Raw genomic sequence first — 26,102 nt, 5'->3', positions numbered from 1 at the left:
CGAGGCCTTCTACCAGAAATCATTGACAGATAACATTTCATTTCCGAAATTTAATTCGTATTCTTGATTGCCGAGCTGCATTATCTGATTTGTTACTCAAATTATACTTTATCATTCCTCAAAATTCTTCTTGACATCTTCCGCAAATTTATCATCAACCAAGAGTTGGCAAGCGACCATGGCCATACCTGCCGCACAACCAATGGCGCGCTTGAAGCCCTCAGCAGATCCAGCACCACTAGTAAACTGTGGTGTATGGTTAACACCATCAACAGGAATGGTGAATAGTCCGTGGAATCCAGGAACAACGTAAGAAACATTTCCTAAGTAAGCATTAGCTGGATCTCGAACATAACTTTGATATAGACATACCCATATCTGTGGATGCTCCAGCAAGGGCGCTCTTTTCTCCAGAGTTATCAAGCAAGGTGTGGTACCCCATTGCTCGCATTGCCGACACATAACTTTCGCAGATTGGCTTGTTGCTCTTCAAGTCATCATATGAAGGGCCCCTGTCACGTACTTAAGTCAGTCATATATAAGTTCAAAGTAATAGCGGTCGTCATACCATTCAAATTCAACCTTGCACCCAGTAGCGGTCGCAGCAGCCTCGAAGCATTTCAGCACTTTTTCGGTCAAGGGCTTAAGTGTCTTCTTGGTTGGAGAGCGGATATAATAGTCGACTTGAGCAGACATGGGGATAATGTTAGGTCGATCCCCTCCGTTCACAATGACTCCGTGAACTTTCTGGGTTGGTAGAATCTGTTGTCGGAGAAGAGAAATATTAACATATGCAGACACGACAGCATCTAGTGCATTGATTCCTTCCCATGGAGCCGCTGCAGCATGGGCAGGTTTGCCCGTAAAAGTTACTTTGACTTTATCGTTGGCGAGGAATCCTCCTTCGAGGGTGGTTGCAATACCCATCAACTCTGGTTTTCCGGGTACCATCGGTACCGGGTGGACCATAAGGCAGGCATCAATACCCTTATAAGCACCCTTGTTGATCAGTCGCACTTTACCACCCCCTGATTCCTCAGCCGGGGTACCTAGCAGACGAACGGTAAATCCCGAGGCTGATGAGGATTCAGCTTGAGCCTTCATGGCCTCGCAAGTGGCAATGAATGCCGCGATTGAGCTTGTTGCGATGAGATTATGGCCACAAGCGTGGCCAATTCCAGGCAGAGCATCGTACTCGGCATTGAAAGCCACTACTCGGCCCCCACTGCCTTGGGTGTATTCAATCTCGAGCGCAGTCTCTAGTTCATACGCCTTTCTCCGGACTGAATATCCTTCCGACTTGAGGCTTTCAAAAAGCGCACAGATGTTGTCATGAGCATCAAATTCTGCATAGGCAAGCTCTGGGTTTGACCAGATCTGATATACATTAGCTGCAGGTCTCGTACAGGCTGTAATCATCCGTTTCCTACCTTTTGATTGATGTCATTGAGCTGTGAATCATAGCGCTGGAGCGCATCTTGTACGCTTTTCAAGAAGCGACTGTGAGATTCCGGGAAATGCATGGTGAAGCTCAAATTAGCAAGGTTTGTTGAAAACAGGAAGTTCAACCTCGATTTTTAAGAGCCAGAAACGGAGAATAGCCGATGCAACGACGAATTGTCCAGCCAATCACAGCGCAGGATCGAAGTAAGCTCTCGGCATCGGCATCCACCAAGGAACAGCCGACGCAGCCAATCAGCGTCCAGAACTCGGCTCCAGTGGATCCTGATAGCGTTCTCGTTCTCTTCCCCTCCGCCTCTTCCCCTCTCCATATCTGCGCTATCAGACACGATTGTCGCGTGAGGTTGTATATCTCTTGACGCTACTTGGAAATCAATGACATAGCCGAGGTGAATGGAACACTATATGGACTGTGTTTTCGCGAAGGCTGGTCCTATCGACAATGCATAAACCGGGGAAGACCCGTTCCCGGACAGGCAAGGATCCACAGACCCTCTCCCTTGCAGCGCTCGCTAACAGCTAGTCAAGGCTGCCGCACTTGCCGAATCCGCAAGGTCAAGTGTGACGAAGAGAAAGTGCCATCTCAAGGGCACGAGGAACCCCAATGTCGGAGATGCTTGGCAGCTCGCATTCTGTGTGAGTGGAAAGGCGGCCCGATACCGCGGAGATCACATCGTACCTCGACAGAGAGATTCTCTCCAAGAGAGGTTGCAGAAAGGGATGAAACCCCTAATGCGAGCCAGTCCAAGCCTGCAAGGAAGCAATTACATCTCCAGGTTACTCCACCTTCTCCGGGGTCACTGTCAATTCGCAGCCCGGCAAGTGGCGCGCAGTCTCGTGTCATTCAAGCTGCCAACTCTCTGTCACTGTCAGGATTTGACCGCCAGTGCTTGGGCTACCTGCAAGACTCAATATTAGTAGTGATTCTTGGTAAGCACTGGCCTTGGTCAACAGTTTCGTATGCATACCATAAAGTTGCCACCAGAGAGCCGATGGTCATGAGCATGATTCTGGCTAGTGCTGCGAGGGAGATTCATCGATCCAGACTTTACGATTCAGAGCACTCTTACGACCAGCTTATGAGCAATGAGCAATCAGACATGGATGGCAGAGTACATTACGGCCGCGCCCTATCGGGTCTCAGGGAAGCACTCAAGCAGGAGGTAAAATCTCCACGGCATATTGAAGCCATCTTTATCACGCTTTGGTTGATGATAGATTATGAGAATCGCTTTGGAAGTGGTGCCTCCGCGATTAATATTCACATTCGGGGCATCGAGACTCTCTTACACAACCACATCGTGCCTTTGCTCCAAGGCCAAACCCGTCCACCTACCATTACGGCAGAAGGTCAAGATCCCTTGCAGAACACACAACCCCGGCTAGACGTTGCAGGTCTGGACGATACTGCAAGTAATACACATCTTTCTGCTCCTAGTCCTGCGCATGGACTTGGCGGCACTTGTGTGCCTCTGTTCCTTTTATGGACGCTGTACTTCTTCACACCTGCAGCCCTGTTCTTTGGATCTGAAACTGCACGTCTCGATACAGATATCTTTAGGTTCTTTTTACGATCAGAGGCTGGCAATACACCCCTAAGCCTTCCATATCTGTACAGATTGAGCAGACAATCTCCTGCCCGCTTCTGGGGGGAAGAATATCCTATGTCATCTCAATTGGATGATTTAGAGAATCTCTCGGGTCTTACACTATATCACCGCAGCCATGTCATTCAGTTCAAAATCACGGAGATGTTTAAACAAAGCTCAACATCGGAGATCAGCTTCGGCGAGGGCTCTCCCTATCAACGGATCATCAAAGAGATCAACACGCTGTCTATTGTAAGCGCGCATATGTTCCAGTCCTCCGTCTTCCTATTATCATCTTACTAACAGGATTAGGAATATGACACACTCCTCACCTCAGCCAGAAGATCAAACACCTGCGACGTCGCCGGCGACCGTCGCATCATGGAAACGGTCTTCTGGTCAGCCATCACATACTACGGCACAATTGTATACTTCCACCTGTGCTTCCAAGATCTCGTGAATGACTGGTCAGGCATTCAAGACTACAACACTATCATTCCCCTCAACACTGCCGTATTACAAGTTCTCGAACTCGGTCTGAAGTTACACCGCAGTCGACCCCGTCTTGTAGTCCGGATTGTTTGGCCACTTTTCATCGCAGGAATTGCTACCTCAGATCAAATCTATCAAGATTGGGTGTCAATTCGCTTACGAGAGCTTGGTAAGTATGGCCAGAATTATGACCGCATTTTCCGCCGGTTTGATGAGATTATCCAAGGTAATCAACCTATTCCTCGGGAAAAGAGAGGTCATTATTACCTAGGTTGCTAGCTTCAAATTTGTCATTGTACATAAACATCAAAATTTAGGCCGCGCGACCTGGCTTTCCCTTTCCATTTTAGTGCTTCCCCCCCCCCCCCCCCCCATGCCACTTTTCGCTCACTGAGTAAAGCTGAACACGCCCCTGAGCATTGTATCATCATAAACCTCGCTCACTAGATAACGTAATTCACTACCGAGCGGCCACCGCCACCGAGCGCACCTAAAAACGCATCGGTCAAGCTAGTTCTTTTTCCTTTAACCACCCACCATACCACTAATTCGTACTCGATATACTCAAAAGCGCATAGCGTAAAAGAGTAGGCTCTTGCTGGCAATTCAGGCTACTAAGAAGCAGGAAATTGTCTCAATTCAAGATACAATAATTCGATTTGATACACCTCGTACCACTCTCCGCCGCCGCCTGAAGTCGCTTCCTTATGTCGTTTCACCCAAAGGCCGATGTCAAGAACGAACTTCTAGGCGGCACCTACAAGTGATTGGAAATTAAATTTGATCTCAAGTTGTATATATTTCCTAGTACTTATTTAGGAAGAAGGAAACTCATCTGTTGCTACAGCATTTGCTATCAACTAGATCGTTACTGTCAATTGTACCCGTTAGCTTGAGCAATGAATGGTATCTCTCCGGCGACATGCAGACAATGATTACGTCACAATGACATAGAGTTAACGATATTGGCTCCTTTCATCCCGCCTGATAAGATCCATCTCATCTAAAGTCTTAAAAACAAACGCATTCAAGGAAAATATTATCTTTGTGGACAAGATGAAGCATGATTCTCCAGAACCTATTCACAATATGTGAGTTGAAAGCGTTCTGCACACTCGCTTGTGCCCACTATATCTCCGTCAATGGACGCAATCGCCAACCAATTTTCTTTTCCAGAGATGGCGGCGGAAACAGAAACAACAGCAACTGTCATAACTGCCAAGGTGAGCTCATATGATACAATCGGGCTGTCCAAGCTAATGGTAATGTCGATTCCCAGGATGCAATAACGTACGCTTCTACACCAGCTAGATCATTATCCCACCCTACTACTTCTCTGCCTTCATTTCAGTACTGAAAGATATTAACGAATCAATCCAGTGTTCCAATTGTAATGACTGCATCAACTGTTCATTTTGCAGTAATTGCACCGATTGTGAAAATTGCAACCAATGTTCGAATATGAGAAATTGTACCAATTGTCGAAATTGTTCAAACATGGTACACTGTACTAATTGCGAGAATTGCACTAACTTGAAAGTATGCTCTTGTCATGATGTACGATGGAATGGTGGCTGACTGCTTTTGAACGAACAGAACCGAGACGGTGCTGTCAATGAATCAGGGTAGATAGGTGCGGTCAAGGAATGAAAAGCATAATGTTGACTATTCTATTGTTCAGTTGGAACTCCACACCCGCGATTTTATTCATGGGCCTTAAGTAGAAACACCCTAATATAGATTAGGGTATAGTAGTCGATTCAAAATTTGCATATATCAAAAGAGGTCACAACGCTTGACGACATACGCCCAGATTGTGAATGGTCACAGGCCGAGTCAAGCATTTTTGAAGCTCTACATTTAAGCTCAAATGTAAGTTCATATCATATTCATATCAATTTCTATCGACCGTTCATCCGTTGACAACTACTCCCCCGTTAGGATGCAAACTTTGCCCAGAGATAAAGCTACTATCCTGGCTTGCAAGGAAAACAAAGCATGTGGCAACCTCACTGGGTTGTCCTGGGCGACCCATCGGTGTGCCGCTGAACTGCTCCTTGGCGGCGGTATTCATGGTTGCTGGAATAAGAGGTGTCCATACTATACCCAGATTAGCTATTACCCAAAGTTTTCTAGGAGCGATTGAAATTACCTGGCCCAGGACACACACAATTCACTCGAATGCCATTTTTGACTTGCTGGTTAGATAGACCCCTGGTGAACGCAACGATTGCTCCCTTTGTCGACGTGTAGTCGAGTAGATCAGGCCGACCAATATAGTGATTAACCGATGCACAGTTGATAATAGTCGAGCCGCTTTTCAGATGAGGGATTGCATATTTCGAAAGATAGAAGATAGGGTGGATGTTGGTGTCAAAAGTGCTTTCCCATTGAGACCTGTGAAATTATGTTAATAAATATCACTCGACGATATAGGATAGAAGACACATGCTCTTCTAAATCTTTGATATCGTCAATCATTGTTTGAGTCCCAGCATTATTAACCAGGATGTCAATACCACCCAAGGTTTTAAGAGCTGTGTCGACCACTGCTTGGCAATTATTCTTATCCCGAATGTCTGTGGCGTAGCAATAACAGTTTTGTCCAATTTCCTCTACTCGTTTTTTCGTCTCTTGCGCGTCTTTTTCCTCCTCGGGAAGATACGTGATTAGGCAAGAGGCTCCTTCCATGGCAAATAGAATAGCAACTGCGCGACCAATTCCTGAATCACCACCAGTGATTATGGCATTTTTCCCTAAAAGCTTCCCCGCCGCTTTGTAGGTTTGATACCCACCATCCTCGGTTGGAAGCTTGCTTGAGGTGGGCTTCGGATCTGCCATCTCAGTCTGTAGACCAGGCTTCTTCTGATGCTCAATAGGGACTTGGTGACCTGTTTCTCTCATGAATTCTCAAACAAGCACAAATAGATGTACATGAGCTCACCCTGTTGGAATTGAGATTGAGGGCCCCGAGCGGGCTTTTCCACTTCCTGTTGCATGTTGGCAATTCGTAATCTATGATAGTTCGCAGTAGACTCAAGTTGCTCAGGGTAGCGGCTGAGAATTTAAGTAAAAATTTCCATCTCGTCAATGTGACGTATAATCATGCCAGGATCTCGGCAATCACCTAGAATTCGTCGAGCTCGCTCTTAAACCTTGTTTCGGTATCTTGTTCCCTTGGCAATATGATGTAAGAATCTCAACCGTGAATAGTTAATTGTTCATTCAACTAAAGGCTGGATATCTGTACTTTAGGACTGAACTAATCTCCTCACGAAACGCTTCTCGTCTCATTCAAACTTTGATTGGCCATTCCATGCGAACAACCTCGGACCAAGAAAAGTCGTAGTCGTAGAGCTATTTCCTTCCCTAGTCGAGTTATATAAACAGAAATAGACGGTAGGCGAAGGTCATTATTAAGTGCCTCTACTAACGTAGATTTGAAAGCTCCGCTAATGAGGCATTAGAATTGGGTTCCGTAATTATTCATGTGACCTTCTCAGTCGACTGCGGGCCAGTCAGGCGTTGGTTGCAGTAAATATTCTCGCGACCTTCTGCTATTCTGTGAATGTCTTGACGACGGATTCAAAGTAATTTGACCTTCTTCATTGGTCCTGATAGAGCTTTTTGGCATAAAGAACTGACCGTCACGTCCTCGACTATGTACACAAGCAAAGAAAGCAAGGCTAATCAAGGCGTCGGTATGACGGTATCATCATTTTGACTGATGACGACCACATCAACATCAAAAATAGGCCACAGAATCAAGTTAGAACTTATCAATATCCAGGAGTTGTAATGTGTTGTATGAGTCTTAGCATAACTTGAGATCATGATACCTGTTTGTCCCCTCAAAATGGATGACGAAAGATCAACGTAATTGGTCCCATATCAATCCTGGGCAATCTCAACGGCCTGGCTAAATTGTAATCAAAAATTGAGCATTTGATATTTTCAATTCCTATATACTTCGAGAAACTGAGTTTTGTACACCTTTTACAATGGCGGACGGAGTATTGCAGCTCGTTTGCGAATGCAAAGTAAGATACTGCAACATACCTAGACATTACTATTCTGCAACAATCTTAACATCCGATTCTAGCACGATCCTTGGGGCAAACAAGGTGAAAGCTCACTCGCTGGGCGGCTTTGGTCCCATATGCCTGATGCTGGAAAGCTTGACCCCTCAGAAACTTATTCGGAAGTGAGTGGTTCTCCTGTCATACATACCCAGTGATCCAATGGCGTTAATATCACGCAGATGTGGATGGGTACATATCCTTCTGTGCCTTCTAGGATTCGGTCTACCGGGACTCTTCTCTCTGAGCATCTTAAGAACAATCCAGATCTGGTTGGACAGTCGGTTTGCGACAGATACGGGCCTGACATTCCATTTCTGCCCAAGGTGAAATACAAAAGATATTTTAGTCGCTCTAATCATGATGCTAACTAGCAGTAGGTGCTCTCCTTTGCTAAAGCGCTTCCACTTCAAATTCACCCTGACAAAAGTCTTGCCGAGCGTTTGCATGCGAAGGACCCTGAAAAGTTTGGCGACACCAATCATAAGCCCGAAATTGCAATCGCCCTATCACGATTCGAACTTTTTGTTGGGTTCAAACCCTTAGACAAAATTGCAGAGCTCATGCGATTGAAACCGTTGGAGCACCTTGTACCAGCAGATAAGGTCTTCGATGATGGAGCTTTACGACAACTATGTGAAACATTGCTTAACCTGGCCCCGGACACCGTATCCGAGATTATCACCAAAATACAAGACATATCTTTGTCTGAGTTTGGAGACAATGAGAATGTTCCAGCACTTCTTGATCGACTCAGCAAACAGTATTCGGCATTCGACAATGGTAACTTGGTCGCCGCTCTTCTCATGAACTATATGGTTCTAGAGCCTGGAGAAGCTGTCTGTGTTCCAGCCGACGGCATCCATGCGTGGTTTTCTGGGGACATTATGGAGTGCATGGCGCGCTCTGATAACGTTTTGAACACGGGATTCTGTCCACGCGCTGACCGTGATAACATCGAGTTATTTGCACAGGCGCTCACATTCAAACCACATGGCCCAGCAGAATCTCTGCTCCAACAGAGAAAGAGCCCGATTGGACTGAAAGGAAGATCCAATGAATATGCCCCTCCATTTAGCGAGTTCAACGTCCTAGGTGTGGCCTTGTCATCCACACAATCCGAAAAGCACCGCATACTTGAGAGTCCTAGTATCTTGGTGGTGACTCAGGGCTTTGGAAATATGAGTGTGGGTGATGGAACAAGTCATGAAATTGGGGAGGGAGATGTTTATTTTGCGGCAAAGAACGCAGAGTTGGAATTTTCAACTACCATGGGGTTGACTCTTTATCGAGCGTATGCCACGTTCTGATATGATTTGATCTCCTACAGTGTAGCGCTATATGAAGAATGTGAATTCCCTGGAACATCTTCCAGGAGCAGACCTGTGATTAGAGACTACAGTGCCATTAGAGGGTTCCACGTAGGTTGACTTCAATACATAAATAGTTTCACCATGCCGTGCCTCTTATTTAGTATCAACAATAGTAACATTACTACATTTCTATTACTTCAATTCAACGAACAATCTGGTAGTCCTCATGCCGCGCCGTGAGTGTGCGCTCGACCAGGTTGAGAGATACGTATGTTAGATTGAAATTTCCTTACTTGGTTGCTTTTGTACTTGCTTTGTACTTTTATCATATCGCGACTTGAATACTTTCCACATCTAGCTGTTCTTCTTGGTGAAGGTACTCGTTACCTTCGGCTAATCTAGGCTTAGACAATAAGTACAAAAGTTGCGACCCAAGTTACTAACAGAATCCCAGTCAGAAGCTTACTCCGACGGAAATCCGCAATCTAATCTCTTGTGTTGGCCCCCACGCTGTGAGTCATTCGTAGACAGCCCAGCTCTCAAGCACTGTCACAACAATGCAGCAACATAGCGCTCATGAGCTAAGTTATAAGCACACCAGGCAACTTAAATAACAACCAAGTGACTTAAATTACTGAAACAAATAGATAATATTCAAAATGTCGAAAACCTCAGAACAAGCCTCTATCCCACCAAACTTCACCATAAGAACCACCCGCCTCCAAATAAACCCCTTCAACCCCACCGACAAAATCCACTGCAATTTCCTAGTCCAGCTCTGGAACACAGAAGACTTCGTCAAAGCCTGCGGCAAGACTTCAATAGACACCCCAGAAAAAGCATCCACATTTCTCCAACGCCGCGTCTTACCAGCTTACGCCCGCAATGGCTACGGCATGTTCCTCGTTTCGCGCACAAGCGAAGACAATACACAAATTCCTATTGGAACGGTCTCCCTTATGAAAGGCGCACCACCAGACCTGCATTATCTCGCACCGGATGTTGGTTACGTTATTTTGCCTGAGGAAAGTGGGAAGGGGTATGCGACTGAGGCTGCGAAGGGGTTGATCGAGTATGCGCGTGCGGAGCTTGGGGTTGATGCTGTTTTTGGGTTCTGTGCTGCGGATGATAGGCGGAGTTGTAGAGTTTTGGAGAAGATTGGGCTTGAGAATAGGGGGGTTAAGGCGTTGAGTGTTTTTGGGGGGAAAGAGAGTGCTGTTTTTGCTTTGGTTGGGATGAGTGTAGATTTGGGGGTTTATGGACTTGATGAATGATACGTGTGCACGATGTTTTTGCGTATTGGAATTTTACTATGATAGTTGATCGCTTCGCTGTATTCGTGTTTCGATGCATTCTACATCATTGTTCGTGATTATTTCTCATGGCATCTTAGCATAGATTCGATCTCCCTCGGCTGGTGGCTCTAGGAAGTCCTCAGGTAGGTCCCCGGGTAGCTGGTTAGCCTCTGCCCAGCTTCGGACGGCATCGAAGTTCTTGCAGCGGTGTTGGGTGTTGAAGTCGACGTAGGGCTCGGGGTTCTCAGGGTAAATCCAGATTTGGCCCAGCACTCCACTATCAACTGTGCACATAAGTTCTTGTCGAATAATATCAAGGCAATGGGCTTTGAGAGAAAATCTTGTGAGTAAGACATCTTTTTGAGGACGTCAGATGTTGAATACGTACAAACGTGTCGACGAACAATATAGTCGTTATTGACAAAGGGCCCCTCGCCCTTTTCGTGATAGTAGTCATAATTGTAATAGAGGGATTGACGAAGAAGATTCTATCCAAAGTTAGCAGATCATAAACAGAGACCCTTGATAGAGATAATCGTTTTCATACTAGGCAGTGAAGGTGGTGTAATCCTTCCACGTTCGCTGGGAACCCTCCGCCATACTTCTCTTTGATCTTGACCTGGTCGGTGGCAAGACCAGACTGTTCGGCATCTTCTGCTGGTACTCTGATACCTCGATCTTGAGTAACACCGTCAGTGAGCTGAGTTCGAGAAGAGATAGATTTTTGTAACATACAGTTGACACCTAGTGATTCCCATGCTGCATCAACCTCTGGGCCGGCATTCTGTCTGAAGACATTCTCCTTCAACAGCGATCCATTGAACTCTTGTAGACTATACTCAATCCCAACCTCCTTCATCACAGTAGCTAAATTACGTCAGTAAAGTTGTCCTCGGAAGCATGCTTGGGGTGTACTCACAGTATTGAGATACATGTCGACTGCATAGGCTGTTCAAGTCTCCACGCCAGTAGAAACCGAATACACATCCCACAAGAAACATGAACACCAAAACACAAGTTTGGAGCAAGATAATAGCCACAGCTTTGCAAGTATCCGAAGATGGTTCATCACCACCGCTCCAATGTGTGCCCTCTTCTTCTGCTAATAGATGCTCGCCAGACTCTCGGGAGAAATCCTCTTTATCAGAGTTGTTTCGAAACATAGCTCGTATTTTGAAAATTTAGATGCCCTTTGGTAAAAGAGAAAAGCGATTCAACAAGAACCCGAATGTAAAGGGGACAAGCGGTATACCTCAACTTCAACATAGGGCAGTGTCGCTATTTCCAACTTCCAACTTCCGACCCCAGACCGCAACTTCAACAGCCCCCCGCTTCGTCCAGCCTCGCTATTGAAGTAAACTTGAGCAAGAAAGCAATTGATGCAATGTCTTTCCTGCATGTCTCACACGTTTTCCAGGCCGATGAGAATCCCAGAAGCGTGGCGCACAGACAACGTGTGAAATCGCTCAAGGGAGAATCGACAACATATATGCAGCTGTCGTAAGCGTGTCGTCCATCTGTTTGGACACGATCTGCAACTGTTGACTTCGGGGGATCTTCGAGGAATGCTATTAATCCCCTACAGGCAGGATCTGCACCGACTTGCCTGCAGCTTGATGCGAGGTTCATCATGCAACTCTTCCTCGTCCACCAACCACAGTAAACCTGGATTACAATTCTATTGCCTAAATTAATTATAAATCCACCGTTCTCTGAGATCATCATACGTCAAATCACTTATCCCCCGCAAGGCGCCATGATTCTCGACTACACGTTCACAGCCGTCCCTTGCAGCAACACCGAACAACATCAAAACTCAAGGATGGAATACGAGATCCAAGCTCAGACATTGTTGCCCGTAGCTCAATGAGCTGTTCCTGAGTAGCTATGAGCTACGTAATTCAAAAGCTCAAAGCTGCTTCCACTCGGATATAAATACAGGGCCATCAACCGGGTTTCAATCTTTATTCCAACAAGCAACTCTCTAGAGCTTCAGGAAAACAAGAGACCTCTCAAAACAAAACTTTTCTCTATCACTTTTTGAGAATTTACTAGAATTATTTTCATCAAGATGCGTTATTCTATGATCAACGGCCTTCTTCTTTTGGCTGTCTCCCCTCTGGCAGCTCTCGCTCTCCCAGTGGACCCCAACGACCAAGCCGGTCAGTGGGATCCCAGTGGACAGTATCGCAAGGGCCACTACGACCAGAGTGGACAATTTATCCCCAACAACGATGACAACCGCTACAACAACAACGGTCAGGTCAACCAGAACGGCTACGTTGACCGCAATGGCCAGTGGCGTGACAACAGCCAAAACGGCCAATATAACCAGAACGGCCAATACAATCAGAACGGCCAATACAATCAGAATGGACAGTACAACCAGAATGGACAGTACAACCAGCCTCGCGGTGTTGTAGCTCGCAGCTGGCCCAATGACAACCAGAACAACCAGGGTGGTTGGACTGATGCCAATGGCCAGTGGCATGCCAACAACAACAACCAAGACCAGAATGGCTGGACCGACGCCAATGGTCAATGGCACGCAAACAACGAGAACGATCAGAACGGCTGGACTGATGCCAACGGCCAATGGCATGCCAACAACGAGAACAACCAGGGTGGCTGGACTGATGCCAATGGCCAGTGGCATGCCAACAACCAAAACAACCAGGGTGGCTGGACCGACGCCAATGGCCAGTGGCACGCAAATCAGAAGCGCAGCATCATTCCCGGAGAAATTACTCCCACTGGTGCTGAGGCTGAGCGCATAAACCACCCTGGACTTGAGAACAAGGCTACTCCTATGGCTGACTTGACTGCTCATACCCCTGTCCGTCGTAGCTGGCGCCAGGATGGCGAGAACAACAACAACAACAACGGGAACTACAACGATGATGATAACAACGACTACAAAAACTACAACAACGATGATGACTACAGCCGCAACGATGATTACAACCGCAACAATGATCGCAACCGCGATGATGACTCTTTGTACCGCGAGAACTGGGACCATGCCTCGCGTGTCGCTTCCGACCTGATCACTCCCACTCCCATCTTCCCTCGTGACATTCCCAGTGCTGCCAACAACTGGAACTCGGCGAACGGCGCCCAGGTTACCCCCAGTGCTCAGAACAACCGCTACCAGAGCTACGGAAACTACAAGAACTATGGCTCATACCAGAACTACCCTGTCAACCCCCAGGACCAGAACCAGGACAAGGACATCAAGGCTGTCACTGGCCAGCAGGAGTAAAGGTACTCTGAGCATATATTTGCCCCATGAATATGCACCTGGATGTTTCTTGAGAGAAGATCGATATTACAATGGAAGATTCGTTTGTTGGTAACGCATGATGACACGAACTGCATACGCTCATTAATGACTTTTGAAGATTGGCTTTTGAATTGAATATTATGAATGAAGAGTTACTGGTCATAGTTAGAAATCGACAAGCAGAATGGCATTTGATTTATGGAAATTCTACCTTCCCTTAAAAGTAGACCCAATATCTCCCCATCTGATATTGGAAAATGTAACAGATGTCTCCGGATGCTGCGCAATAATCAACTCGGGGTTTCCTTCGGTGCTATTGCAAGACCCAGCACTGCCGCTATCTAGCCAGTTCATGAAAGCACCTGAGTCATTCCAAATACTGAAAATCAAGACCATTCCTCGACCAAGCGCCTTGCCCATTTGCGTCAAACCTCCCATCTGCTCAAAGTAGCTGGCAGAATTCGAACAATACTCCTCAGTGATAGAATCAACCTTGCTGCCGGACACTTGTGTCACCGCATTCTGAATCACTTTTCCCTTCTGCACATACAACCGACGAATCTCTTTCAATGTCCCCGTCGCAGTACTATCCTCCGTCAAAAACTGCGTCACAACCGTAAATGGCTTGTTCGTGTCAACAATCCCCCGATACCCATAGTAATCATGGTCACCAAGAGCATAAGGGTTAAACCCACAACCCGACTTGTCACAAACACCATCACTCCCACAGAGATCCCCAGAACATTCATAAACCTGCGTGATGTTGCATGCGTGAGGTGTATACCCCGTTGACACAGAATTCGCCTCCCAAAGATCCATCTCATTACAACAAGCTCCAGAAGACCCAACATTCGCCACGCCATTCACCCATGGGAGAACCGGACACTGCGCATCGCAATATCCAGTCCCGTACTGTGCGCCGGCGGGATTGAGCTCGTTTCGTCCACCAGTCTGGAGCATCTCGGCCAAATATAGCGCACCATTCATGCCACACACGAGAGTCGAGACATCCACGTCGAAACTGATCTCTTGGTTGAGGAGCTGCAGCATGTCGTAGTTTTTTCCGTCTTCGTTAAGAAGATACACGCGTGGGGATACGGATGAGTATGTCCCGTCAACTTTCATATATTGATGGAGCTTGAGGGTGTCGCCTTTGGTTGCTACGCCATGAGCTGCGTAGTTGACACCGTCGAGGATGCAGTTGTCGGCGCATTCTTCTGCTGTTGCGCAAAGATCGGTGTTCAGCCCATTTGACCAGTCTCCGCATGAGGCACTTTGGTTACCTATTTCGTGGAGTGGGTGAGAGAGGGCATCTAGCACAATTGATGTCTGGTGTTTTGTGCAGCCGTGTTTAGTTGTGCATTTCCATGTGTCTAGTTTTGGGTGAAGGTCGGGGAGGCCAATTTGCTGAGAAGCCACCAGTGGCAGAAGAGCCAATATGGTTGTGAGATAGCTTCTTGTCATTGTGGAAGGACTGGTATGTATACTTGGTCAGATCTGTAGGATTTCGTGACATTTATATTAACTTTACTGGAGACGTGAAGAATGCATTCCCCTGAATCTACGGCTGTTTACATGGATGGTACAGTATGTCCGGCCCGGCGGTCCGATCGCATTGACAGGGGATTCTCTTCAAGTTCAAGGGGAAATTTCCAAGAATGGAAAGGCATTCATACTCTCCCCGCATCTTCAGTACCTGCATTTAGCCGCCATGTATGTAAAGTCCGGTTTCCACCAATCGAGATCCCTGGATCAATCTGGGCAATTTCGGCAAAAGTGTCATGAAGGACTATACTCATTCGAACACGGCAAGAGGGATTGAGGTCCATGGAATGGATTAGCCGTCAATTCTCCCTCGCATATCAATCTCAGACAACACTGCATTCCCCTTGATGACGACAGAAATTATGTTGAATTCCATGCACCGGACAATACTGTCAACTCATTATAGTAAGATCCATATCACTCTGTGTTAATATAGTTAAGTATTAATGACTATGTATCTCTCTCTTTGGTAACAAACTCTTGCCCTAAGTGATCCAACTGTATACTTCGAGAAATTGATATGGTTATCAGCACGTGATGCCGATGACCCGGCTACGTCATTCCCGGGCCTCATACGACTTCTGAGCTTCAAGTTCCCTCCGACACTTCCATTTCCAATTGCACAGCAACAGCTCCCATCATTTCCTAAGCTCGAATTTCAAAATGTCTGGCTTAGCCTATATTCGACCAACACGGAGCACCACCCTCCTCCGTCTAGGCAATCAAAGCCTACGACCACAACACGCCATCCGGTCCTCGCAAATGGCAGCTCGCAGCCTACACAGTCTCACAACCACCACTAAAATCCGCCCGACAACTCATCGAACATCAGTCCCATCATGCATCCCACAAACAACAATCCGAAGCTACGCAGACCTTAACGGCTCCACCGGCAAAGCCGAAGCAGACCTCCTAATCGAAGAACTGCAAGAACTTTACGAAATAGCCAAAGACGAATTCGAAATCGCAACCGAGAGCACTGATACCGGAACTATCTATGCAGCTTCGGATCGGGAATCTGCGCGCGATGCGTTGAACCAGTTGTCCGCTGTTTACCATCTGTACACCGCGCGTCCAGGGGAGGTTGAGAGTGAGAGTGAAACTGGAAATGGAAATGGTGTTGCGGCTGACGCTGCCGAGGATGATGGTGATGGGCCTATTATCGAGACTAATTATGACCCTGCCGAAGTGCCGCGTGGCGTGAAGGATGAGGTGCGGAGACGGGTTGGACAGCGGATTCGGGAGTTGAAGAATGCTATTGAGCTGTTGGAGGAGAGGGCTCATGAGGAGTAGAGTCTTTGCGAGCGGGGGAGGTGTGTTTATACAGGATCTACGGAGTGTATATTTATCATCTCTGTTGTCTTGAAAATGGAATTGCCACATGCAATTGATAAATTCATAGCAGGGTACAAAGATTGAACAGTAGAATCAAACAGAAATGCCCGAGTACGGGTTCCGGACCCGATGCGAGCCATTGTAATATGTATCATAGAACAAGAAAATATCAAAGACGGCTGGCCAGTGCGAGACCAGGCAACTGGCTCAGCCTCTCTACATTAAGGACGAACAGTCCTGGCTTGGTTCAGCGCAGGTGGTATCAACTAATTTTCGTGGTCCTTGAAACGGTAAAACGCCAGACACTTGGGTTTTCTCCGGCCATCATACGCCCGGCCGTTAGTAAGGCCACATCCGTTGGGTCGTGAAGCATGACAGTCGTGTACAATAAGGTATTCGATGTGTGTGGTTTATTAGGCGAGGGTAAAAGGTGTCAAGGTAAAGTGATCGGAGCTCGGTGAAGGAAGGGTAGAGCAGGACTCCATTTTGTGTGTTGTCTTCTGGTGACGCTTGAGTTGGTCTGTGATTCCTGTTAGCAGTGGTAAAATTTAAAAAGAGACGGATTGTGAGCATACCAGGTCGAGTAAAACTCTTCGTGCATCCGGGGAATTGACATTTGTGTCTTCGTTCTCCGTGGGTGAGTCTGTGACTAGACATGTTCGAAGAGTCACCAGTAGTAAAGCTACAGCCTGGCCAGGTGCATTTAAACGGCTTCTCTCCAGTATGGGTACGGGAGTGTGTTTTCAACTCGCTGCTATCGGTGAATGATTTACCACAATGCTTGCAAGCATATGGCTTATCACCACGGTGGCTGCGCTCGTGCCGGTCTAATGTCGCCTGTCGAGCAAATGCCTTTCCACACACTGAGCACGAGAAGTTCTTGTAGTTGCTATGGGTGAGGAAGTGGCCCTGAAGCTTCGACTTTTGCGAGAAAGGCTCATGTGGACGATGGCATCCCTCCCAACAGCAGTAGTACCCGTTCCCCTTGGCACCATGCACAGTGTTCATGTGGCTAGCAACAAGGTGTTCTTGAAGAGCACCGGCATCGGCGAAAGTAGCACCACATGCGGCTTGAATTCCATGGATCGATGTTGACCATTTGCAAATATGCAAATCATTCTCCTCGGAGAAATCTGGAGTAGTCAACACAGATGATGCACCCCCGTCGAGGGGTGGAGGAGTCTCCCCAGGACTAGATAAGAGGTGAGAGCTGATACTCGAACGGGATTGCCGTGAGTATGGAGAGTATGGGTGAGAGTGGGCATGGTGGTGAGCTCGGCAGCGATGGTGGTTTCGGTGAGGTCCTCTTGAGGTGGTCAGGTTGAGATCATTGGGATTCTTGAAGTGACCATGGACATGATGGTGGTCGGGGTGGAAACAATTAAATGCGTCTGTCAGGTCGGTTTTAGATTTATCAAACGGTGGCACTGGGGAGACATCGGTCTGAGGATCAGTGTGTTGATCCTGGCATATCGAAAAGTCTGAACACATTCCAAGCATATGGAATACCTCAGCCGGGTTCACCTCGGTCTGCGTCGGCAAAGGGGGCGCCATGAACATCCCTTGCAGGTCTTTCTGGAAACCATCACATTCGAAGTGGTTGGGTACATTCTGGTCGCAGGTGGTAGCATGTGTCTGGTAGGAGTGTAGGAAGTTATGATGTTGACTTGGATCGATGGTTCCAGGCAGAGGGTGCTCTAGAGCTTTCGCTCCATGACTAACATGGTGTCCCATGGTTGTTGGGGGGAACATCCCTGTGTCTAGCGACAGCGGAGTGTTCAGTCCGAATAATGTGTCAAATGAGCAGTCCTGATTCTCGGTTCCGTCACAGCAGTGATTATCGAAGCAAAGAGGATCAATACTGTCACAATGTGTGGGATCACAGTTGGTTTCTTCGCAATGATCAGCTGCACAGAGATCTTCGCAGTGGGTATCGTCACAATGATTTTCTTCGCAATGGTCTTCGCAGTCGTTGTCCTCGCAGTTGTCGTCTTCGCAGTTGGTAACAGAGCAGACAGTAGAAGGACCACAGGCTACAAAGCCATCACACATTGACCCACAGTCTAGCGCGCAGTCATCTACATCACAACAGGCTTCGTCCACTTCACAATGAGGGAGGGCCGTGTGATGCTCATGGCTTGAACAATCCCAATGATGTTGGGAATGATTGACCGAAGAATCTCCTGTTTCCTTCCCATCGAGGTGAAACGCCTCCCAGTTGCATTCAAGGCAAAAGTCGCCTTGGGGTTGAGACGCCATGGTGCACGGTTCACTTCAGGTAGAGGAAAAGAATTATGGCCAGATTGGAAGAGGGGTTTTTGGGGGACAGTGTGCCACGCTATCAAAATGCAGTGGACGATATCAAGGAAAGTAGTTGAAGAACCGAAGGGGGTAAGGATCGCAAGCGGGCTACCAGGCAATGTCCAGGTTCAATATCCAACCTGCGAAATCACGCAAGCGGCCGAATCAAAACGCCACCTAGAAAGTCCAAAATGTATGTTCTCCCAACAGTAGGTCTCAATAGTACCAAATGATCCCCTCACACAAAATGTGGTCTCGCTGTTGTGTCATGCGCTTGGACGCTCGGGTCTGCATGCGCGGCTGTGATTAACCGACACGATCGGAAATTTCCTGTGCAGGAGAAAGAGGACCTTGGAAGATGCGTAAAGGCGAAAGGATGAGATCAGGGGGGAACCTGATGCTGCCCGCAGTGAGGACCTTCGGGACGATGGAAAGGATGGGGACCTTGGGGGTTAGGCGTCATGATTTTCGGGCGAATGGTGTTGGCCCAGTTGGCAAGCGGAGAGCTCATGCACACATGGTGTCGTAGTACGGCAGAGTCAGGACCTGTAGATCGACGGAGAGAGAGCCTGCAGGACTCCCCAGCATTCCGATGAGAATTCTTCCCCGCGGAAGCCATTTCCCAGGGCTTCAGGGCCGATCCACTCAGCCCTGCTGACTCATTCTGCCCTCTTTGCCCGCCCTTCCACATGGCGTCCTGAAACCCTAAGTTGAGCGGTGAATTGTATGCATTCAACAGTGAAAACGATACGGTAGATATCATGGAGCAATGCAATCAGAATTTCCGAGAAGAAATGGACAAGTTGCAGACTGAAATGCTGACATCACTGTTCAATGTATCTCACCGCCTTTGCCCCGGATCGACTATCTTATCGCAATGCGCCCTTCGTCCAACCCACTTCGCAGCATAACGTTAGTCGTTGCCATACCAATATCATTGCACCTTCCACACTGATTGTGCCTTTCATATCTCCATAATACAGACTAGACCCAAAGCATTGCGCCAAGTGTGCGCCGACGGGGAACCCAAAACTTGCACCGCCAATCACTTCAATCGCATCCCTTCCCCTCTTACCTCCAACGAACAACAACAATGGGAAACATCTGCTCCCGTAGTTCCAACAAGGGCAACGACCCCTTCACCCAGCCTGGTCGCGCAGTCGGAACAAACCCATCAGAGCAGAATGCATCACCCCGTGCCCCGCTTCCAGCCAAGACAAACTGGAAAGCAACACCCGGCCGCACCCTCGGCGAGAGCAATGCCAACACCAACACTGGAGGAAGCGAAGCACCTACTGATGAGGCACGCGCCAATGCAGCAATTGCTGCACAGGTATGTGAACAACCCGCATGAAAGCTATTCAACGGGCAAACTTTCCATGAGGTGTCAGATCCGCTGGCTTATCACTCTACCCGCTATACAGAAACGCGCCGATAGCACTTCCACAGGTAAAGGTAAATTAGGATCTAAACTAGCCACTCAGAAGGCACAGACACATGCGCAGACGTTGGATCAAGTGAGTCGCACTGAGAGGGCAGCGCGCGATGTTGATGGTGCCGAGGCTGCTAGGAGGTGGGAATGAATACGGATATGTGGTGCATTGGAATCTACGGGTTCTGATGTAAAGGGAGGTAACTGTAAGGTGGAGGGTTCTGGTGCATATGAGCTCCTCGATTAAAGTGATAATTTCTTCTTATGTACGTTAAAGCGTGTGTCCTACAAATGTTTACAAGGGGTGATTGTCTCCTCCGCACTACGTTCGATTGTACTTAGGTCTCAGAAGCTCCTTCGGAATTTATTGTCCGGGCAGTTTTAAGGGCCTCATACGGTAGATGTAGCCACGAGGAGGAAGATGTTTCGTTGCCTAAGCTCTGACGACCGCCATAGTTAAGAGCGCGCGCTTAGTCTCATGATCCTGATATAGAGAAGTTAGCGATGTCCATATAGTGTTAAGTGAATATATATATGCTTACCTCATAACTTCCTGCGCTTTTATAGAGGTTCTAGTGCTTCTCTGCGGCTTACTCGGAGTATCAATGACTATCATAAAGTCTTCCTCGATGTCTGCAATCACAGCATTGAGGGTTTGAGGGGTAACCACGGGGTTAACGGCGGCAGCAGGACCTACGGGAGGGGATGAGGCTGCTGGACCCGAAGTAGTTGGCTCCGCACGGAGAGTTGAGTAACTGCATGTTGGGCTTGCTATAGTCCGTCGTGATGCCTTGTACATAGCAACAGCGTTAGAATTAGCGCATTCTTGGTGTTTTATTTTACCTTATATTCTACTTAGAAAATTCATCGAGCTCTTAGAATTTCCATGAATTCAGTACTACTACGTGAGGATTGACGATTGATCTGATTCATAAAAATGCCAAGAGTTGATGCACATTATATGTGAAATATGAGGTGAAATATGAGGTAAGATAAAATACGAAAAATGCGCTAATCCTAACGCCGATGTTGTACATTCGCTATCCTATAGGGAGGGGCATGTTTTTGTCAATTTGGGGTGTGTTTTTAATATGGCCCTCAAGAAATCCTTCAACCCTCAGGCAGTACGGAATAGTGATCCAAAGTCTCTAGTCAGGTTCCTAAGGTTCCCAACTGACGCAGTTGGGAGATGATCCTGATGATCATGCTAGGGGTGTATGCAGGGCGGTAGATAAATTACTAAATAGGTAACGCTAGAGCTCAGTCGAATGGATCACCTTCTTAGTTGACATGACGTCACATGACGTCATGTGATCAGATGCCCAGCTTGTGGGTATAAATAGCTGGCCACTTCCGTTTCTCTTCCTCTTTTTTTCTTTCTTCTTCATACTTACCTTGTTTGGGTGGCCGCGATCATCAAGGCGGCTCACCACAGTCTGGTCCCTGCATTGCACAGCGCGGCGGAACAGTCTGTTCAATGGCTTTCGGGTCATTGACAGGCGCATTCTTTGGCACTCTCCATTCGTGGACCTTTCTTTTCATCAATCTTGAGCCAGTGGCTCGATCTTGGAGAAGAGAATGACTAGACTTGATTCGTATTCTCAACACTTTGCCTCTTGTTGAGAACCTGACTTCCAAGGTGGATCATATCCCCTTGCGTTCACCCTTGGCCTCATTTCACCTCCCTCGTCACCCCCAGCCACGTCCATCCAGCCACCTTTTGGCTGACCTGTACCTACAGATTTGAAACCTAGTCACTCTGTACAGCACCATGACTTACCTTGTATCTCTTTAAGACTACTCTCCATCTAACACGTTCTTAATTAAGCCTTAGATCTAATTACGTATTACACCATCTGCAGTTCACACTTGATTGTTACAAACAATATCGTAGCCATGTAAACATGATCAAATTCAACCGCCGGGTAATGTACGCGGGCCTAGACGACTGAGGGTATTGTACAAACAGAGATGCAACCACAAATCCGCTCTCCATGTCACCACAAAAATGGCATTCAATTAAAGCACGTTGTAACGACCACCAACAGGGGCACGCGCCTCGCTGTCCGCCGCCGCAATCGTACCCTCCTTCAATAGGCGCATCAACTCACGCATAGCATTAGTGACGGAGATCTCAGTCTCACCCTCCACTAGAATGTACAGCTTAGGGAGCTCGCCGGCGGCGGGTTCCTTGCCATTTGCGTAGAAGTTGCCCTTTGTTGTGATGGAGGTACCAGACGATTCCAGGATCTTGGCGACGTTCGTACGGTTGGTAACGGCCCAACGTGCTTTCTCTGTGTGGAAGAAAATTGTTAGAACAGATTACTATCGATTTAGGTAGGATGGCAGGGGGGTAGGGTAGGAACTTACGAGGGAAATCGTTGATCTCCATGGTTGCGTGGAATGCGCCGGCATCGGGTCCACGGTTGTCGATGGGGACTCCGGACCTCATGACACCGGCGCGGCTGAGACGTGCGTTGATACTTGCAACCGCAGAGCCAACCTTGTCCAGCGCATTCTTGGGACCACCGGCGGGATCCTTTTCGGTTCGATGGACAGTGATCTTGCCATCCAAGTCGATGCCCTTGGGAACACCCGGCAGAGAAGCCGACGATGGCGCGGCGGGTGGGTTGGCGGATTGAACGGCGGATAGAGCCTTGTTGAAGCGATCCTCCTTCTTCTCTTCATCGTCCTCACTCTCTTCTTCCTCGTCATCGTTATCGCCAGTCTTGTATGTACGTCGCTCGCGCATACGGGCAGTTTCACGTTCCTCATCAAGTCGATCCAGACCTTTACCACCGAAGCCAGCGTTATTTCCAGCTTTGTGCTCCTTTCCGGCCCTGACTTTCTCGTGGAAACCGTCAACAAGCTTTTTGACTGGTTCGGGCACCTCTTGTCCACTTTGTTTCAGAGCCTTTGCGATGTCTACTGCATACCGGTCCTGTCCTTCCGTGATGAAGGTCACGGCAGTTCCAGTGTTTCCAGCTCGACCGGTTCGACCCACACGATGAACATAGTCCTCCATGTGATTGGGAGCGTCATAGTTGACAACCAGTTTGAGTTGTTTGACATCCAAACCACGAGCAGCGACAGACGTGGCAATCAGGACAGGGAAAATGCCTGCCTTGAAATCTTCAATCGTGGAATCACGATCGATCTGGTCCTTTCCACCGTGGATCGACATACACGGATAGCCTTTGCGCATCAGCTCTTGGAGCAAAGCATCGGCAGACTCCTGACGTTCCACGAAGATCAAAGATCGGACATCCTCATTTTCATCATCGGAGTATAGGTTACCCAGCAGCTCCAGTAAGCGGACGAACTTTTTGTCTTCATTGCGAACTTCCACAATTTGTGTAATTTCCGATGCAACAACACTTCTACCACCGACAGTAATCTCGATGGGATCTTCCAGTGCCTTTCTAGCCAATGACTCCATGTTCCTGGGGAAGGTAGCTGAGAACAGCACAGTCTGGCGATCAGGGCGGATGCGGTTCACAATCTTCATGACCTGTGGTTCAAAGCCCATGTCGAACATGCGGTCTGCCTCATCTAGGACGACATACGTGACCCTGCTCAGGTTAAGGACACGGCCTGAGTTTGCAGCTAGCAGATCAAGGACACGACCGGGAGTGCAAACAACAATTTCAGCTCCTCGCTTCAAGTCTGAAATTTGGTCCTTGATGGGAGCTCCACCATACGCACAAACAGCCCGAAGGTTCAGGGCCTTCAGGTAAGGCTTGCAGTCCTTGTGAATCTGAACAGCCAATTCACGGGTAGGGGTCATTATCAGTCCAATGGGGCCTTCCATTGAAGATAGTGGCCGTTGGTCTTTGATGTGTCGGAACATTGGGATCAAGAAAGCAGCTGTCTTTCCTGAACCAGTCTTGGCCACACCAATGGTATTGCGACCTGACATGATTGCAGGAATAGCCTGAGCTTGAATAGAGGTTAGGCTTTCATAGCCAAGCTTAGAGACAACGTCCAAGGTCTGCACACCCAGTCCGCATTGAGACCACTTTTGAACAGGAGTGGGCACGTTGGAACCACGGATCTTGATGCCATCTAATTCAAGGCGCAAATTCGCAACCTCCGCCTCGCTCATACCAGCAAGGTCGGAAGGCTCGGTGTAGAAGTTCTTGCGGAACGGCTCATATTCGAGCTTGGCATGGTCGATGGTAGGGAGCTCGCGCTTCTTTCTCTTTTTGGCGATAGCGAGAAGGTCATCAGCAGCATCATCAGCACCAACGGCGGTGACACCCGCATCCTCATCATCTCCAAACATGGCCTGCGGTTGCTGTGAATCCTTCTTCTTCTTCCCGAACTTGGCACCTGATGTCTTCTTTGATGGCGCGGTATCTTGGAGCTCAAACATGAAAGCATCCAAAGGGTCAACTTCGTCGGCTTCGTCAACCTCCATGGCGGTAGAATCGACCTGTCCATTCGTTGAATCTTCCATTTGAACATCTCCATTTTCAGTATTCTGAAGACGCTCTTCTCGTCGCTCGGCGGCCGCACGTGCTACCGCTGCAGCAGTTTCTTCCGTTTCTTCATCATGCATATCAACATCGTCATCTTCGTCTGCATTTGTTGCTGGCTCGGCATCTTTGGAGTCATCGAAAGGCGGGGTCGGTAATCGCTCCAGCTTCTTGCGAGTGGATTCTTCTTCGCCAAAGCCCAGAGTTTTAGGTGCAGAGGGTTTCTCAGCGTCCGAAGCTTGCTTGGTACCCAAGCCAAATCCACTAACATTACCTTTGGCTTTCAAAGGACCGGAAAGCTTGGCGGGCGCAGGAGCAGGTTTATTAGCTGTTGCAGCCAGTTTGGACGTTGGCACTGCAACATCAGTCCCGAGGACTGCAGGGGTGGCAGAGTTTGCTGTCGATGGTTTTGCGATAGCTTTAGGATCGAATTTTCCAGGGTACGCAGTGGGAGCCGGGGACTCAGCAGCGGTTGTCGGAGTCTGAGGTGAGCCCACGGCTGGAGAGGCAACCTTTTGTCGATCAATCTGGTCCAGGATATTGTTCGGACCCGCCGCTTCCTGCTCTCGTTGTTTGCGCTCGCGCTCGGCGGCCTGTTTCTGCTTCCATGCCTCCAGCCTTGCTTGCCTCTCCGCTTTTTTGGCTTCGTCCGTCTGTGCAGTGGTAGTCGGTGTGGATTGTTTCGGTGGCTCTCCAGTTCTGGACGTTGACCGTCTGTTCGTGGTGCGGTCACGACTGGCATCCCGTCTAGATTTCGGCTTCAAATCAGCAGAATCATCTCTTCGCCTGCGATCCCGTTCGCGCGATTCGTCTCGCCTAGTCCGGTAATCTCTGTCGCGACTTCGTCGACGATCAACGTCTTCGTTTCGGTCTCTGGAGCGCCTACGGTCTCGGGATCGGTCTCTGCGACCTGGTCTGTAGTTGTCTTCGTCGCGGCGGTCTAGCGAGCGGTCACGACGTCTGTATCCATCTCGATCACGAGCGCGCTCGCGCTCACGGTAGCGTCTCTGTATGATATAACCATGGTCAGAAGTTTGCCTTGAAAATATCTTGCGAGTCGCCACACGTACCTCTGGGCTGCGGGATCTGCGATAACCGCGCCCATCATCCCGCCGGCTTCTGTCATAACGATCGTCATCACGGCGATTGCGCCTGGATGAAGAGAATGTGCTGCCTACAGGTGATGGTGAGCGAGTATCCCCGTGGCGAGCCATTGTTGCAGGCTAATCAGTGAGTGTTACTGGAGCTCAAAATCACTCGGGGTACCGAGTGATGAAAGAGAAAGCGTCACCTCTCTGCACGAAATAAGCTCTCAGGTCGACAAGATTACGTCGTGGGCAAACAAACGTGTCAAACGTAGTGACCCGAGAAGTGAAGCAATCGTGGAGCAGATGGTGTCACGTGCACCTGTCCTGAGCTAACCCGATGCGGATAGATCCAAACGAAGGGGGCGCCAGCCTCCTTCTCCGCTTGCGTCAGAAGCTCTTGTGGTGCTATCT

At 48.3% G+C, this 26,102-nt stretch overlaps 12 protein-coding genes across 12 annotated transcripts; 6 read left to right on the top strand and 6 right to left on the bottom strand.

Annotated features, from left to right (window-relative positions):
- Positions 1-111: 111 nt before the first annotated feature.
- N7511_004618 (M20 family metallopeptidase) lies at positions 112-1,523 on the bottom strand (the record flags this gene model as incomplete). The annotated part of the gene is made up of 4 exons (XM_057127043.1): positions 112-323; positions 373-512; positions 569-1,377; positions 1,431-1,523. 4 exons carry the CDS (start codon positions 1,521-1,523, stop codon positions 112-114), a joined length of 1,254 nt encoding a protein of 417 aa, XP_056985933.1.
- Positions 1,524-1,604: 81 nt separating this feature from the next.
- N7511_004617 (Zn(II)2Cys6 transcription factor) lies at positions 1,605-4,637 on the top strand (the record flags this gene model as incomplete). The annotated part of the gene is made up of 4 exons (XM_057127042.1): positions 1,605-1,794; positions 1,990-3,302; positions 3,363-3,711; positions 4,618-4,637. The coding sequence occupies 4 exons, from the start codon at positions 1,605-1,607 to the stop codon at positions 4,635-4,637; spliced, it is 1,872 nt and encodes a 623-aa protein (XP_056985932.1).
- Positions 4,638-5,454: 817 nt separating this feature from the next.
- Positions 5,455-6,541, bottom strand: N7511_004616 (uncharacterized protein; the record flags this gene model as incomplete). Its single annotated transcript, XM_057127041.1, has 4 exons — positions 5,455-5,642; positions 5,695-5,939; positions 5,989-6,433; positions 6,487-6,541. The coding sequence occupies 4 exons, from the start codon at positions 6,539-6,541 to the stop codon at positions 5,455-5,457; spliced, it is 933 nt and encodes a 310-aa protein (XP_056985931.1).
- A 1,002-nt stretch (positions 6,542-7,543) lies between these two features.
- Positions 7,544-8,931, top strand: N7511_004615 (uncharacterized protein; the record flags this gene model as incomplete). Its single annotated transcript, XM_057127040.1, has 4 exons — positions 7,544-7,582; positions 7,645-7,746; positions 7,804-7,947; positions 8,002-8,931. 4 exons carry the CDS (start codon positions 7,544-7,546, stop codon positions 8,929-8,931), a joined length of 1,215 nt encoding a protein of 404 aa, XP_056985930.1.
- Positions 8,932-9,593: 662 nt separating this feature from the next.
- Positions 9,594-10,208, top strand: N7511_004614 (GNAT family N-acetyltransferase; the record flags this gene model as incomplete). The annotated part of the gene is made up of 1 exon (XM_057127039.1): positions 9,594-10,208. One exon carries the CDS (start codon positions 9,594-9,596, stop codon positions 10,206-10,208), a length of 615 nt encoding a protein of 204 aa, XP_056985929.1.
- A 105-nt stretch (positions 10,209-10,313) lies between these two features.
- On the bottom strand, positions 10,314-11,392 carry N7511_004613 (oxidase ustYa family protein; the record flags this gene model as incomplete). Its single annotated transcript, XM_057127038.1, has 4 exons — positions 10,314-10,555; positions 10,618-10,717; positions 10,777-11,096; positions 11,149-11,392. The coding sequence occupies 4 exons, from the start codon at positions 11,390-11,392 to the stop codon at positions 10,314-10,316; spliced, it is 906 nt and encodes a 301-aa protein (XP_056985928.1).
- A 908-nt stretch (positions 11,393-12,300) lies between these two features.
- N7511_004612 (uncharacterized protein) lies at positions 12,301-13,491 on the top strand (the record flags this gene model as incomplete). Its single annotated transcript, XM_057127037.1, has 1 exon — positions 12,301-13,491. The coding sequence occupies one exon, from the start codon at positions 12,301-12,303 to the stop codon at positions 13,489-13,491; it is 1,191 nt and encodes a 396-aa protein (XP_056985927.1).
- A 228-nt stretch (positions 13,492-13,719) lies between these two features.
- Positions 13,720-14,976, bottom strand: N7511_004611 (glycoside hydrolase family 7 protein; the record flags this gene model as incomplete). Its single annotated transcript, XM_057127036.1, has 1 exon — positions 13,720-14,976. The coding sequence occupies one exon, from the start codon at positions 14,974-14,976 to the stop codon at positions 13,720-13,722; it is 1,257 nt and encodes a 418-aa protein (XP_056985926.1).
- Positions 14,977-15,720: 744 nt separating this feature from the next.
- Positions 15,721-16,350, top strand: N7511_004610 (uncharacterized protein; the record flags this gene model as incomplete). The annotated part of the gene is made up of 1 exon (XM_057127035.1): positions 15,721-16,350. The coding sequence occupies one exon, from the start codon at positions 15,721-15,723 to the stop codon at positions 16,348-16,350; it is 630 nt and encodes a 209-aa protein (XP_056985925.1).
- Positions 16,351-16,805: 455 nt separating this feature from the next.
- N7511_004609 (C2H2-type zinc finger protein) lies at positions 16,806-18,651 on the bottom strand (the record flags this gene model as incomplete). Its single annotated transcript, XM_057127034.1, has 2 exons — positions 16,806-16,912; positions 16,968-18,651. The coding sequence occupies 2 exons, from the start codon at positions 18,649-18,651 to the stop codon at positions 16,806-16,808; spliced, it is 1,791 nt and encodes a 596-aa protein (XP_056985924.1).
- Positions 18,652-19,786: 1,135 nt separating this feature from the next.
- N7511_004608 (uncharacterized protein) lies at positions 19,787-20,276 on the top strand (the record flags this gene model as incomplete). The annotated part of the gene is made up of 2 exons (XM_057127033.1): positions 19,787-20,026; positions 20,118-20,276. 2 exons carry the CDS (start codon positions 19,787-19,789, stop codon positions 20,274-20,276), a joined length of 399 nt encoding a protein of 132 aa, XP_056985923.1.
- Positions 20,277-22,144: 1,868 nt separating this feature from the next.
- N7511_004607 (uncharacterized protein) lies at positions 22,145-25,817 on the bottom strand (the record flags this gene model as incomplete). Its single annotated transcript, XM_057127032.1, has 3 exons — positions 22,145-22,419; positions 22,496-25,610; positions 25,674-25,817. The coding sequence occupies 3 exons, from the start codon at positions 25,815-25,817 to the stop codon at positions 22,145-22,147; spliced, it is 3,534 nt and encodes a 1,177-aa protein (XP_056985922.1).
- Positions 25,818-26,102: the final 285 nt, after the last annotated feature.

Source organism: Penicillium nucicola, assembly GCF_028828085.1.
Source record: "Penicillium nucicola strain IBT 29836 chromosome Unknown utg000003l, whole genome shotgun sequence".
Lineage (NCBI taxonomy): Eukaryota > Fungi > Ascomycota > Eurotiomycetes > Eurotiales > Aspergillaceae > Penicillium > Penicillium nucicola.
This window is presented reverse-complemented; position numbering and strand designations above follow the sequence as displayed.